The 13,306-nt window shown below is 42.0% G+C and overlaps 1 protein-coding gene across 3 annotated transcripts in view; it reads right to left on the bottom strand.

Annotated features, from left to right (window-relative positions):
• SPEN (spen family transcriptional repressor) overlaps window positions 1-13,306 on the bottom strand; it is a 59,556-nt gene that overhangs the window by 36,271 nt on the left and 9,979 nt on the right. For all 3 annotated transcript variants that reach the window (XM_058161471.1, XM_058161473.1, XM_058161472.1), the window contains exons 2-3: window positions 11,630-11,947; window positions 8,003-8,479 (exon numbers count right to left, since the gene is read on the bottom strand). In XM_058161471.1, the coding sequence (XP_058017454.1) occupies window positions 8,003-8,479; window positions 11,630-11,947 (795 nt within the window). The remainder of the gene's footprint in view (window positions 1-8,002; window positions 8,480-11,629; window positions 11,948-13,306) is intronic.

Raw genomic sequence — 13,306 nt, 5'->3', positions numbered from 1 at the left:
TTCCCCTTCCGCACCTTTTTTTTTTTTTTTTTTGGTAAGCGCCAAATTTCCAAAATTAGGTTTGGGTCACGACCAAATCGGTTTGCGACCAAAGTTATGGAATGAATTATGGCTGGGACCAGAGGTTCTTCTGTATATGAAATGAAATGGGGGTGTACGGATATGTTTAACTCATAGAATCATCTATTGCAATGTCCTTCCTGTTAAAGGCTACTTCAGCTTCAATCACAACAATACACGAGCACACAATAGATTTAAACTTAATGTTAACCGCTTCAATCTTGATTGCAGAAAATATGACTTCTGTAACAGAATTGTTAATGCTTGGAACACTGCCTGACTCTGTGGTCTCTTCCGAAAATCCCCAAAGCTTTAACCAAAAACTGTCTACTATTGACCTCACCCCATTCCTAAGAGGTCCGCAAGGGGTGTGCATAAGAGCACAAACGTGCCTACCGTTCCTGTCCCATTGTTTTCTTTCATTATATCCAATCAATGTAGTTATTACATACTTATGCTTATATATATATGCTTATATATTATATAGTTACTTTCATGCTTATGCTTATATATACTGTTGTGACAAAATAAATAAATAAATATAAATAAATAAATAAAGTCAAAAAGGGATAGAATCAAGATCAGGTGAAGGGTTAATACCACTTTATAATACCTTGGTAAGGCCACACTTGGAATATTGCATTCAGTTTTGATCGCCACAATCTAAAAAGGATGTGGAGACTCTAGAAAGTGTGCAGAGAAGAGCAACGAAGATGATTAGGGGACTGGAGGCTAAAACATATCAAGAACGGCTGCTGGAACTCGGTATGTCTAGTTTAATGAAAAGAAGGACTAGGGGAGACATGATAGCAGTCTTCCAATATCTCAGGGGCTGCCAAAAAATGATGACAGGCTCAGTCTCCAGGTAGAAGAGAGAGCAACACCCATTCCTGGATTCTCTCTCCCCAGCACAATGGAGAAGCAACTTAGAACTAAGGAGAAATTTCCTGACAGTGAGAACAATGGATCAGTGGAACAACTTGCCTCCAGAAGTTGTGAATGCTCCCACACTGGAAGTTTTTAAGAAGATGGTGGATAACCCTTTGTCTGAAGTGGTGAAGGGTTTCCTGCATCTAAGCAGGGGGTTGGACTGGAAGACCTCCAAGGTCCCTTCCAACTCTGTTATTCTATTCTAAAGGCATGGACAACAGCGTTAGCTAAGAGAAAGCAGAGAAAGAGCTGAGGGAAGTTGCTAGAAAACTAGAGTGAGGGGCTGGGTGTTCCTGGGAAGAGGATTCGGGATAAAGCAGGGATGCACACCAGCCTGGTCGAGGCTTACCCTGTATAAACACTCAAGCATTGCTCCAAATTTTGCTTTCCAGGCCCAAATCTGGAAAAACTAAAACTTCCTAGCCTTCTCTCTGCTGATTTGCAGCCAACCTGAATAGTTGCTGCTGAAACACCACAGTTTGTTCCAACTTTTGAACAAAACATTTTCACATCCTTCCCACCGGCTGAATTTCAGAGGCTCCTGGAACAGGCAGGGAAGTCTCCAGCAAGAGTCCTGACATATAAGCAAGTTCAGGCAGGAGAAATTGTTTGTTCAATCCACTGCAATATCAACCAAAAGTAATAATTAAAAAAAAAAACATCTACACAATCCCCCCTTTTTTTGCCTGACAAACCCAACCAGGAAAAGCCATCTTCCTGAAAGGAAGGCATGGAAAAAAAATCTCTCATTTTGCGTATTTTACAAAATGTGACACACAACAGCAATCTGCTACTAATGAGATGTCAAGTGATCACACCAAGGAAAGTGTAATTATTCATGCTGCATCTTTTTTAGCACATTCCAGTAATATCTGGCTGAATTTTCTTCCTTTCCATAACAGAATGATAAACATTATGAAAGATATAAGAAAAATGCAACTGGTATTGAAACAAAGAATACATAAAACACTGACCCTTGCTTTATGCCTGAAACAGAGCTAACATTTTCTTTTATATTTAATCATTAGTACTCTTTCAGAGTTGAAGCTACACAGTTGCCTGGAAATCCATAATCCAAGTTCCTAAACACTTCCAGATCGTGATAATTTTTAATTATTGCTCCTTGACTAGGAGATAGCCTTTATTTAGTTTTATATTTATGTAAGCTTATCACTTTTTTTTATTTGCATTTATATCCCGCCCTTCTCCGAAGACTCAGGGCGGCTTACACTATGTCAAGCAATAGTCTTCATCCATTTGTATATTATATACAAAGTCAACTTATTGCCCCCAACAATCTGGGTCCTCATTTTACCTACCTTATAAAGGATGGAAGGCTGAGTCAACCTTGGGCCTGGTGGGGCTTCAACCTGCAGTAATTGCAAGCAGCTGCTGTTAATAACAGACTGTCTTACCAGTCTGAGCCACAGAGGCACGTCACTTATGTAAGTTACGTATATTTAGTACCTTGATGGCCCATAAACATGGTAAAATTAATGAATACGTATAAATTCATCTTACTTTCTTTTTTTTCAAATGGAGGCAAATGAGTGTAAACAGAAGGCAGTGGTGTGACCCAAATCTTTTAATTTAAATCCTGGCTACTAATGTTGTTAAACCTATTTACCACTGGAATGTATTTCCTAATTTTAATAAGTGCAGTTTATTTGTCACTTGAAAAAAACGTGCACCTCCAAAACTGTGTGCCTTTTATTTATTTGATTTTTGATTTTTTTTATTTATTTGATTTTTTGAGAAAAAAATAATACCAACAGCAATACTAACAATGTATCAAGTCTTCCAACAGTACACTGTCCAGTAGTTAACTGTTTTTTTTTTAAAAGTAAAAACTGGTACTTCATTGATGATTATAAAGACTGTGCTAAAAATGAAACAAATTAATTAGCAACTTTTGAGTCTCAGAACGTTTGGAAATCAGTAGGCTGGCTTTAGATAACAGTTTGCATTGGAAAAGTTTGAAGAGAAAAAGTTCTGGAACAGTTTTGTGGAGACCAACCACCAAAGGTTCACCAAGGATAACCTTGGATTTTAAACATTCAAACTCCCCAAGAAAGGAAATGTATCTGCACACTCTCCATATCCGTGGAAGCAACAAATAAGGACAGTGCCCAACGATAACCCAACGAGCATCAAAAACCAAATCAAAAACCAAATCGTTACTTAAGCAGTTCAAACAACTGACCCAGTCGTCGGGGGGTGGGGTGGGGATTCCCACAGCATTAAAATCATTATCAAAACCCAAATAAAGTGAAAACAATCTATATAGTAAGGAAAACTAAAACACACCGAACAGTATTTAAAAGTATTTCCCCCGTTTTTGGGGAAACAAGTCAACTGATACCTATTTTTGATGCAAGTTCTAGGCAACCAAGCATCTCTTAAACTCCTTCCTTCTTTCTTTCCTTCCTTCCTTCCTTCCCTCCCTCCCAGATTTGGCTTGCCATTGTCTGTTTCCTAGGGTTGAACATGTCTGACTGGCCCAAGGTCATCCAAGCTGGCTTGGTACCTAAGGCAGGTCCTGAACATTAGTCTCCTGGTTTCTACCCTAGTTTCTACCCTGATGCCTTAACCACGTCACCAAACTGGCTCTTCTACCTCATTAAAGAAGGCATTTTAAGTATCAGGTATTTGATATTTGAGAGAGACCATCCGTCACACGTTCAAGCTGGAGGCGTTTCTGCTTGAGAGTTAATCACAGTATTCTAAATTAGGCCTGAACGCTGACTGAAAACTACTGCAGGCTTTTCTGAAAGGCAAGCAAGCATTCAAGGTAAAATTGCCTTTATTTCTGCTTGTACAAAATACTGTACAACACGGGTCACACCTTCCTTATGTCGTGCCATCAGAATTATCAACCCTGCAGAGTCGTATGTTTGGATGCTATTGTAACCAAGGGCTAGAGAATATTTTTAATTGCGAAGTCATGTCCAACCCATCACGACCCCATGGACCACGTTCCTCCAGGCCTTCCTATCCTCTACCATCCTCTGGTGTCCATTTAAGCTCACGCCGACTGCTTCGGTGGCTCCATCCAGCCACCTCATTCTCTGCCGTCCCCTTCTTCTTTTGCCCTCAATCTTTCCCAGCATTTGGCTCTTCTCCAGCGAGTCCTTCCTTCTCATTAGGTGGCCAAAGTATTTCAGTTTCATCTTCGGGGGCAGCAGGCAAAATATGCCTACTAGCAAAAGTTGAATGCGATGAAAGAGAATGATATAAGATGGTCAGAGACCTTCGTCCGAACAAGTCAAATTACATTTTTTAGTTTTGCTGGTAGACAGTGGAAAAATTTAACTTTGTTCAAACTTTGGACTAACAATTTTTTTAAAAGAAATCCAAGGGTGAACAAACACCTGCTATACATAGTAAAATCCCAGAGGGGATGCTTAAAAGAGCCAGCTCAGCTAAATCTGATTCACTTTATTCCCACCGTAGTGGAACCATAATACTATCTGCCGGACTATTTAAACCATTGTAGTAAAAACAAACCCCCTCCAAAAAGTTACAAATCAAAATATCCATTTTGATTTACAACTTTTTCTAACAATGCTTTTCCGTCTTCTCCTAATGCTGTACCGGATATAGCAATCTGTATACATTTCTTTGATGCTGTTTTCCATTATACCCAGTTTGACGAGACAGGTTTCTTTAAATAGAAATATTTTCTGAATTGTGACAGTGTAAAAAGTGGCTGGGTTTCTGTGTCGTTCGTTGACGCACCTTCCAAACAGTGGAACCCAATTCCGTTCCTCTCAGCTCAACTTTCAAATAGGGGGAATCTGTAAGCCCTCCCCCTTTTCCTCTGCCAGGGCTGTCCCAAGTCCTTGTCAGTCCCACCTTCTCCCACCCCCACCCCCCAATTAACCCAGAGGCTCCTGTTGTGGAAAAATGAAAACAAGAAGCAGGCAGGGAGGACAGAGCCTAACAGGAGGGGGCAAGCAGCCAACTCTGGCTGGAGGATTCCAGTTCAGACTAGTTTGGGAGACCCAAACGAGGACTTTCCTTGTGTTGCCTGCAGAATTTGAACACGGCAACTCCTGCTGTGGGCTTCGCTTATCAATCATGAAGCCTTGGAGCCCCCTTTGTCTTCTTTTGCACAGTCACCGTATCTCTGAAAGGAAGAATTTAAGATCCACGCAGATTTATTCAGGAGTGGGGGGGCGGGGGGTCGATGGGAGGGGAGCGGTGCAGCAGCCTCCATGTTAATTGATTAAATTTGATTTTATTACGTTTTTCACATTTTGCAAGACGTGCTAGAAATAGGTTTGAAGGAACAAAATAAAATAAATTCCATATATACTGCTTTGCAATACATTTGACTTCACACACACACACACACACACACACACGGGTGGGGAGCACAACAGCCCTGGAAGAGGGTCTTTAGGCAAGACAATGTTTGCATACCAAGCTTTTATCAACTGTTTTATTAAAATATTGTTTGTTCCCCTGTGAGAAAAACAACACTGAATTACTTTTCAAAGAAAGAAAATATATCAATATGCAGTCTTGAAAGAAAACACAGCTTTTTCACCTCACAAATACATCTGACAACCACATTCCTTGTTACTCCGGTAAGCAGTTGGGGCAACCTAAGATAAAGGTGTTCAACGCAAGCTGTATTATTAGCAAAAGAAAAGCTTCTGACAAAGGGCAGCTTTGCAAGTACAAAGAGAGTCTGAACCAAAACATCGGTTCTGCATCCAATGCAAACCCGCACCAATTTCATCTCTAGGCATCTGACCTCTAAGGAAGCTGGTGTCCCTCCTGAGAGAACCATATGAAAGAAAGAAAGAAAGAAAGAAAGAAAGAAAGAAAGAAAGAAAGAAAGAAAGAAAGAAAGAAAGAAAGAAAGAAAGAAAGAAAATAAATAAATGCAAACAAAGCTGCCTTCCTCTAAAGGGCTGCAGGGGGAAAATCTGTGTTCAATTAACGAGGCATGAAATGGCATAGGATCCTGGGGGAAATATTTAAGACCAGCTTGGGAGAAGATGGCTTGGATCAGATGGGAGACAGGCTTGTGCAACCTGGGAAAATGGCCAACAGCCACTGAATTGGGACCTTCCCTGGACCGAAATCACCTGAAACTGCATCTGCTGGGACTGAATTCTGAAGCTTTTGTCCAAACCACAAAACTACTCTCTCTCTCTCTCTCTCTCTCTCTCTCTCTCATCAACATACCACTCTCTCTGCCAATGATTCATCCCTCACTGGCAAATTCCTGAGGTAGAAAGAAAGGAAGGGGGCAAACAGGAGGAAAAGGCCAGGTTTACATAACAAAATTAAGTTTGCCACTCTCTGCTTTCACTCTGGGAGTTGAGGATGGCAACACAGGCAAAGAAATCAAATGAACTCAAGCTCACCAGCCAAAATTGAAAGCCTCAATGTCGACTCGTGCTATTTTTTTTCTCCCCCAGCATCTTCTATCATAGGGCTTTTTATCTTTGTCTCAAATTGGGCGTACAGCTTTAAAAGCAGAACCGATTAGATTACTTTCAGGGAAAGCTGGACTAGCCATAAACCCCAGCCCAAAGAACAAAGGGGCAAGCATTCCAGGATCACGTTTACATAAACCTTTTCAAGTTCAACAGCTTTTAAACCTGAAGGAGGACCTTAGCTGAATTTGGATGAGCTCCAGAGAGCATGCTCAGCAGCTGAGATTTAAAAATAAAACATGAAAGCAGGAAGAAGATATTGCTAGGTAGGATTCAACTTGGGAAAATTCTCCAGCGGTCACTCCCAACGTTAACATTTTTTCCCCCCTGTGTCTTTCTAGCATATTTCCTCAAGTGCTGACACGTTATAAAAAATACAAAATGCCTGAACTGCTCCTTGCCTTAAACCACAGTTCCAAAGTCTAATGAAGGTGAGAACTAGAATAGCTGCATTCCTCCACCACCACCCGCTTTCACACAAAAAGGACTGCTGGCCAGCTGCTTATTTCACTGTGCTAAAGAGCATCTATTTACTGACATTAATCCAAGGTGATGGCAGGTTTTATGAATCTCCCTTTGAAGCAATTTTCCAAAGGGTGAAACCTCTTTTAATAGGGGGAAAGGAGGAAGAGTCAAAAACAGGGGCTGGATTGGGGAAAAGGCTAATTCTCAGCCCCTGGAAGGCCTCACCCTCAGAATAAACCCCCTAATGTACACCAACAATGTGGGGACAAAACAAAGCTGGAGAGGTATACAGCAACACAATGGCACCTTCCTATCTGCCTCCTTTAAAAGCAGCCTACGTGTTTCAACATGGCAATTTTCAATCATTTATGGGCGTACTTTTACGGTCCGATTAGGAAGGGCCTTTCCTTGAAAATATAAATGGGATGATATATTTCTGTTTTATCTTTATTTTTTTAATTTTTTTTAACAGTGCCGCAGTTCTTTGCCTGGAACCAACACACAGAACAACAGACCGGCTTGACCGGTGCGATGTCACGACTGCAAGCTACGTAGTAGCCACAGCAACAGTGGAAACCCCATAATTCGCCTATCGGTTACATTTCATCCAGATACTCAACTCAAGGCAATAAACAAAAGATGCCGTTAATAAAGAAGGAAAGAGGGATCGTCCAGGCAGTTGGTCGGTGCTGAACTATAAATGAAAAATGCAGAAAGCTCTATCCCCAATCAATCAAAGGCTGCTTCTACCAAAGTGTCTGTGAGGGCACCCTTTCATAAACAAACAAAAGCAACAAAGAATCATCCACCCTAGAGTGGCTCAAAAGGGATCCATTTCGAAAAGGTGGGGCTTTTGTCTCCTGGGGGGGGGGTGGGGGGCAGCCTTCCAAATGGTCCGCCCTTGGCCCGCCCATTGCTCTTGCCTCCACCCTGGGGAGGGAAGGGGAGGATGGAGGCAGGACCAGACCGGGAGATGGTGCTGGTCTGTTTCAGGAGGAGGACCAGAGAAAAGCACAACATTTGCAAGCCGATGCACTGTGGTTACTAGGGCCCAAAGCAAAATACACCCCACGCCTGCAGAGGGAGGACGATACCTGTCGCTGCTGGTACTGCTGCTGCTGCTGATCGAATCACTGCTCGAAGACCGGCTCCTAGAACCGCTTCCGCTAGGCGACCGAGTGGGTCTGGATGCTTGGCTTGCCAGCCTTTGGGGAGACTGTGTCCTGGACTGGGAGGAATGAGGGGACCGGCTCCTGCTGTGCTGGTAACTCCGTTCCGGCCTTCTACCTCGGACTTCCCTGGTGAGGTCATCCCGGTAGATATCCCTGTGTACCACGCTGGGCAACGTAAACTGCTCCCGAGCCCGAGGTTCGTAACGAGGGTCATGAGCTTCAAAGCGGCTCGGGCTGCGACTCCGAGAACTGTAATAGAGTCCGTGTTGTAAAGTTCGTTCCCGAGGATCTCGGTAATAATCCTGATCGTAATGTCTCGTGCGATCAAATCCTCCTGTCCCCCGTTCATGGTGTCCATAGGCACTAGGCTCATAAGCACGCTCCCTGTTATCTGAAGCCCTGCATTTAGGAAGGGAAAAACAAGGCATGTCAAATCAGAGAAGGAGAACAATGACTCAACAACATGCAAGCATTTAATGCAGGGTTGGCTGTTGCTGCAAGTCATCAAAAGGCCAACAATGATCTATTTAGCAGACTGAATGAGCTTGGTCCTTTTACGTGACTTCTCGCTAACATAGGTCTGGCCCTGACTCAGTTTCACTGCTTAAACCGAGCCAGCTTGATGCCTCCTTCCGTTCTAGATTTCTACCCCATAATCCCCGCCTCGCAGGATAATGGCTAGGGATCATGGGAGAAGGCGGCTAACGAATCTGAAAGGCATCCAGTTGGAGAAGTCTGAACTAAGCTTCTGTGGACGTAATTGTGTACCACAGTCCCAAATTATCTTGTGCAACGTGATTTAACTTCAGCAGTTCTATTCATCTATTTCTCGGATGAAACGGAGCTATTAACATGTTTCATTCCGTGACTATCCTAGAATCCTGTCGTTAAGGGGTTGATGGCATTAGCCACAAATTCATAGAAAAAAGCAATTTATCTATTTTTAAAAGCTCACTTGAGATCTTTGCTTCTAAGAGTCCTTAGGACAATGTATCAGGTTAGCTAAAGTCCAGATCTCTGCTTATCTTTGTAATAATGAAGTCAAGATACAGCCAACAAAAATCACAGCCATTAAGCTCCGAAAACAAGATACACAAAGCTTCTCTATGCTGGCGAGAGAGTGGTAGTGCTATTTTTTTAAAAATCGCTTTGGACAGTAACAGGATGGGATATTTTAATAGTCGATAAAAACGAATTGTGGCCATTTCTGTATTTTACACACAGAATTACGTTTACCGTAAAACTATGTCGTCAACTATGTCGAACTTAAAAAAAGAAAGTTATGTTGCTAAGACAACTGAGAACCTGGGCGAGCTGCTTAGGCCAAGAAAAGGCCTCCGATAATTTAGCATTCTAATCTAGAGGAGGTCACTGAATGGCCCATTTTGTAGGAGACAGCTAGGAAAATAAGATGAAATAATTCAGAACAAACATGCGCAGATCAAGCCATGAAGCCAGCGCTTATATTAGTTACAAAAGTTTCCTAAAACCATTCTTCAAGGAAGGAGGAATTCAAATCATTCCCCGCCCTTTTACTTCCAATCACCTTCCTTGAAAAGTAATTAGCAGGTTATCTCCATCCTACATATGAAAAGCTTCTCCTCTTGACTGTCGGGTCAAAACGCAGGGACCTGCCTTTTCCCCCAAAAAAGTGAATTAGGTTCTCCTCTCTTTCCACTTTTATGCTCCTGCCATAAGTGTAGTGCAGGCCTTAGGCCACTTGTTGTCCCCCCTATACCGAGGAGGTGGCCCTGGGTGCACTTGTTAAAGATTTTTGTCTGAATACTTGCCTCTCCAGCAAGTCAGAGCTGCCTCACAAAAGAGCAAAAAAGGGGAAAAAAACTACAAGGCAGGCATTTTAGTAGGTGTCACAAACGGTTTGCAGCTCTATGCAAATCAGATCACGTATTGTCTCAGCGTGTATAAATATTTATTTAAAGAGCTCTCCTGCCCTCGCCTTTTGAAACAACACTCAACACGCACCCTGTCAATATTATATCAGTAAAAGCTGATACAATAAAAATAACAAAAAAGAAAAGAAAAGAAAAGCAAGATTTCTAGAAAAAAGTTAATGTATAAAGTGTAAGAGTCCTTTCATTGGTTAGGACACAGAAGACAGACAAAAGAACTAGCAAAGCTGAGAATCTAATGACTACAGCAGTGCTGGTTATCTATTAGTACTAATTACTACTGGAGTTAGTGGAAAAAAAAGGAACTGACTTGGGTTAGGAGAGGGGCTAATATACACAGGGCAGGACATACCAACCTTTTCCAAGTGTGGAAACACGACCTATATTCCCAATTAAATCTAGGGAGAGAATTGTGAACATAACTTCCCCAATTTGGCCCCTCTTATAGGGGTAATCCACCTTCTTAATGGGCAAGCAAGGGTGTCAAAAAGTGGCATTTTAGATGAGCGAGCAAGGAAAAAAAAATCCTAGGGACAAGAAGAAAAAAGAAAAACTCCACTGGAAGCCAGTAGTCCCAGATTGGCCAAAGGGTGGAAGCCCCCAACTTCATTCTTCTGACAGCCAGCGCTTCTAAGTACATCCACCACAGACTGTCGCCCTAAGTCTGAACCAATCGGCTGGTAAAAAAAAAAAAAAAAAGGCACCAGGGATGAACGAAGGCCTCGCCCCAGGCTAGCAGACATCCTCTGTTCAACTTTGTAACCATCCAGCAGAGTGAATTTTCTGTGACGTATCCACAAGCTGATCGACACCATGTCTTTAAAGCTAGAGTGCCTTTCATTGTACATGTGCTTTTAGCAAGACTAAGTAAGTAATCCACTCCCCTGGCCCACTGGGATCTTGGCTCGAACCATCCCACAAATCTGAGGTAGTAGCCATTATTCCAGCAGCTCAACGGATGGCCTGTAATTTCCAAAACTGAGCAGCGTCCATCTCGTTCAGTTTGCCATGAGGATAGTAATCCCAAGGTACATGGAAAGTGATGTAGATCCAAGAGGGGAAAGAAACGTCAACAGCGACCTTCTCCTGTCTTCATTGCATGTATTCCCAGAGCTAACGACTGTAGAATCCAAGACGAGGCAGCATTTTTATAAGCCTGCTAGAAAATTTTGATACCAATCCAATTTTATGCATAGACTATATCAACCAGCACAACCCTGAAAAAAACTAAATGCGAAGCTTTGCCAAGGGATTGTGTAGGTCCTATAATGATGAAGATACTCCATATCTGGGTTTGGAGACTTGCAGTATCCAATAAACTCCATTGGATAATAAGGATACATCCAAAGAAGGCCTTAAGGTTATCCAAGAATTGGGATCGTCAAGCCCTAGAAGAATAGCTCCATAATCGAGGCGTCTTCCATCTTAGAGTCAGGTCTCCAACCAGCTGCAGGAAACATCTTCTACACATCCACAAGATCCCAGCCATTGGGATGGGAATCACTTCCGTTTCCAACCCAAAATAGGAAATGCAGATAATTCCCCAAATTTTAAATCCATCTGGGGGCCCTACCAGGAGTTTGTGTTTCTCACCACAATCAATTACAAAATACCTGCCTAGTGAAACCTTGGAACTTACCCATCAAGTCTCCGCTCATAACGTCCTTCCCGTGCATGAAGTGATGGCGGTGGGCCATACGTGGGCCCACCACCAGCTCTGAACCCAGAAACCTCTCTACTACGAGATGCTATGGAAACTGTATCATCCAATCCCCGAGCAGCACTAGGAATGGTTCCTGGTTCGTTATAATCCGTCCGAAGGTCTCTGTCTCCCATTTTGTTGACAGAATTGTGTGCCTTCTGCGCACTCTTAATGTCCACAAAATCCACAAAGGCTGCCACGCCGCCTTCCGATCCCCTTTTGGGGAGAATTTTGACACTTTCAACACGTCCATATCTAGGAGAAAGACAGAGAAAATCACATACATTAAAGCTCACAGAAAAATCAGTTAAGAAACTACATTTTAGTACCTTGAAATTTCCGGACTCAAGATTTAAAAAAGAAATAAATCTAAGCATTCATTTCAATAGATAAAGTATAAACAGAGTTTCAGGTATGGCTTAGTTTCCTGCACTCGTACCAGAGCAAAGCTGAAATCCTATTCTATGGGAACATACATACACACTTCAAGCCTGCTAACGTCTCTCCCCTTCTTCATCATATCATATCTTGAAAAAAAGCCAGGATACAAAAACTTCACCTAACTTAAGTTTTGCCAACATCTGCAATAGGAATTTAGCACTAACAGAAATGCCATTATTCTGTGATGTTCAAATATATTTCAATGCAATCAATGTTGAAATGATGAATCCAAGTGGAGAATTTATTACAAATGTATTCATTTGTTCTCAGCTGAGCAGTCATTATTTAGTGTTCAAGATGCAAGTGTCTAATAGAATACAATGCCGGTTCATATCATTCTAATCACTGCTTAATCACAGTTCTACGGATAAAGCCAGTTCAACAAGTTTACAATCTAAATGATGTTGGAAGCTCTGCTTAAGCCAGAGTTGGAAAATATTTGGCAAATCCAGAGATAAGCTTTTCATGGCTGCAGACATCAGCGGCAACAACGAATTACCAATGGAATTTATTTAGCTCACACTGTATATGCGAGCAGATTTGAGGTTAATATGCAAAACCTTTCCGAGTTTCTCCAGAAAGTTTTCAAATCATCTTGTCTGACCAAGTATCACTGACCTTCCAAGCGACTTAATCCAAAAGAAATGGATTTCTATTAAAAATACACACATCTATGAATGGTTCGCGTTTACAGATCAAAAAGATATGAAACATAAACTAGCAATTCTCCTTTATTAAAAAACCGATACCATCACATTCATCTGACAACCTTTCTGCATTTTTAATTACACTGTTGACACTTTCTAGAGATAAACAGATATATCTGACATACCAAATATAATATGAGGGAATTTAGGCAGCAATGAAGTCAAGCCTCAGTCCCAGAGGTTTCTTTAGCAATTCAACTAGCCTACCATTCAAGTTTGGCCAGGATGGAAAATGGAAATGTACACCAGTATGATCTAAGCTCATTGAAGTTTGAATTTATCTTTCAAATGTTGCTCTCATTGCTGTTCTGCCCTCAAGCGTCACCATCAAAGGCACGGGTAAGATTCCCCAACGCTGATCTGTGAAATTCAGCACCATTAGCCACATCAATCCTCCACAACAAGAGTGCACTGAACATGCCAAGGAAGGAGGGCTTAGTGTTTCTACCACACAGGGATTAGGGTC

Source organism: Ahaetulla prasina, chromosome 18 (assembly GCF_028640845.1).
Source record: "Ahaetulla prasina isolate Xishuangbanna chromosome 18, ASM2864084v1, whole genome shotgun sequence".
Lineage (NCBI taxonomy): Eukaryota > Metazoa > Chordata > Lepidosauria > Squamata > Colubridae > Ahaetulla > Ahaetulla prasina.
Note: the sequence above shows the minus strand (reverse complement) of the source record. Positions and strands in the feature narration are given on the sequence as shown.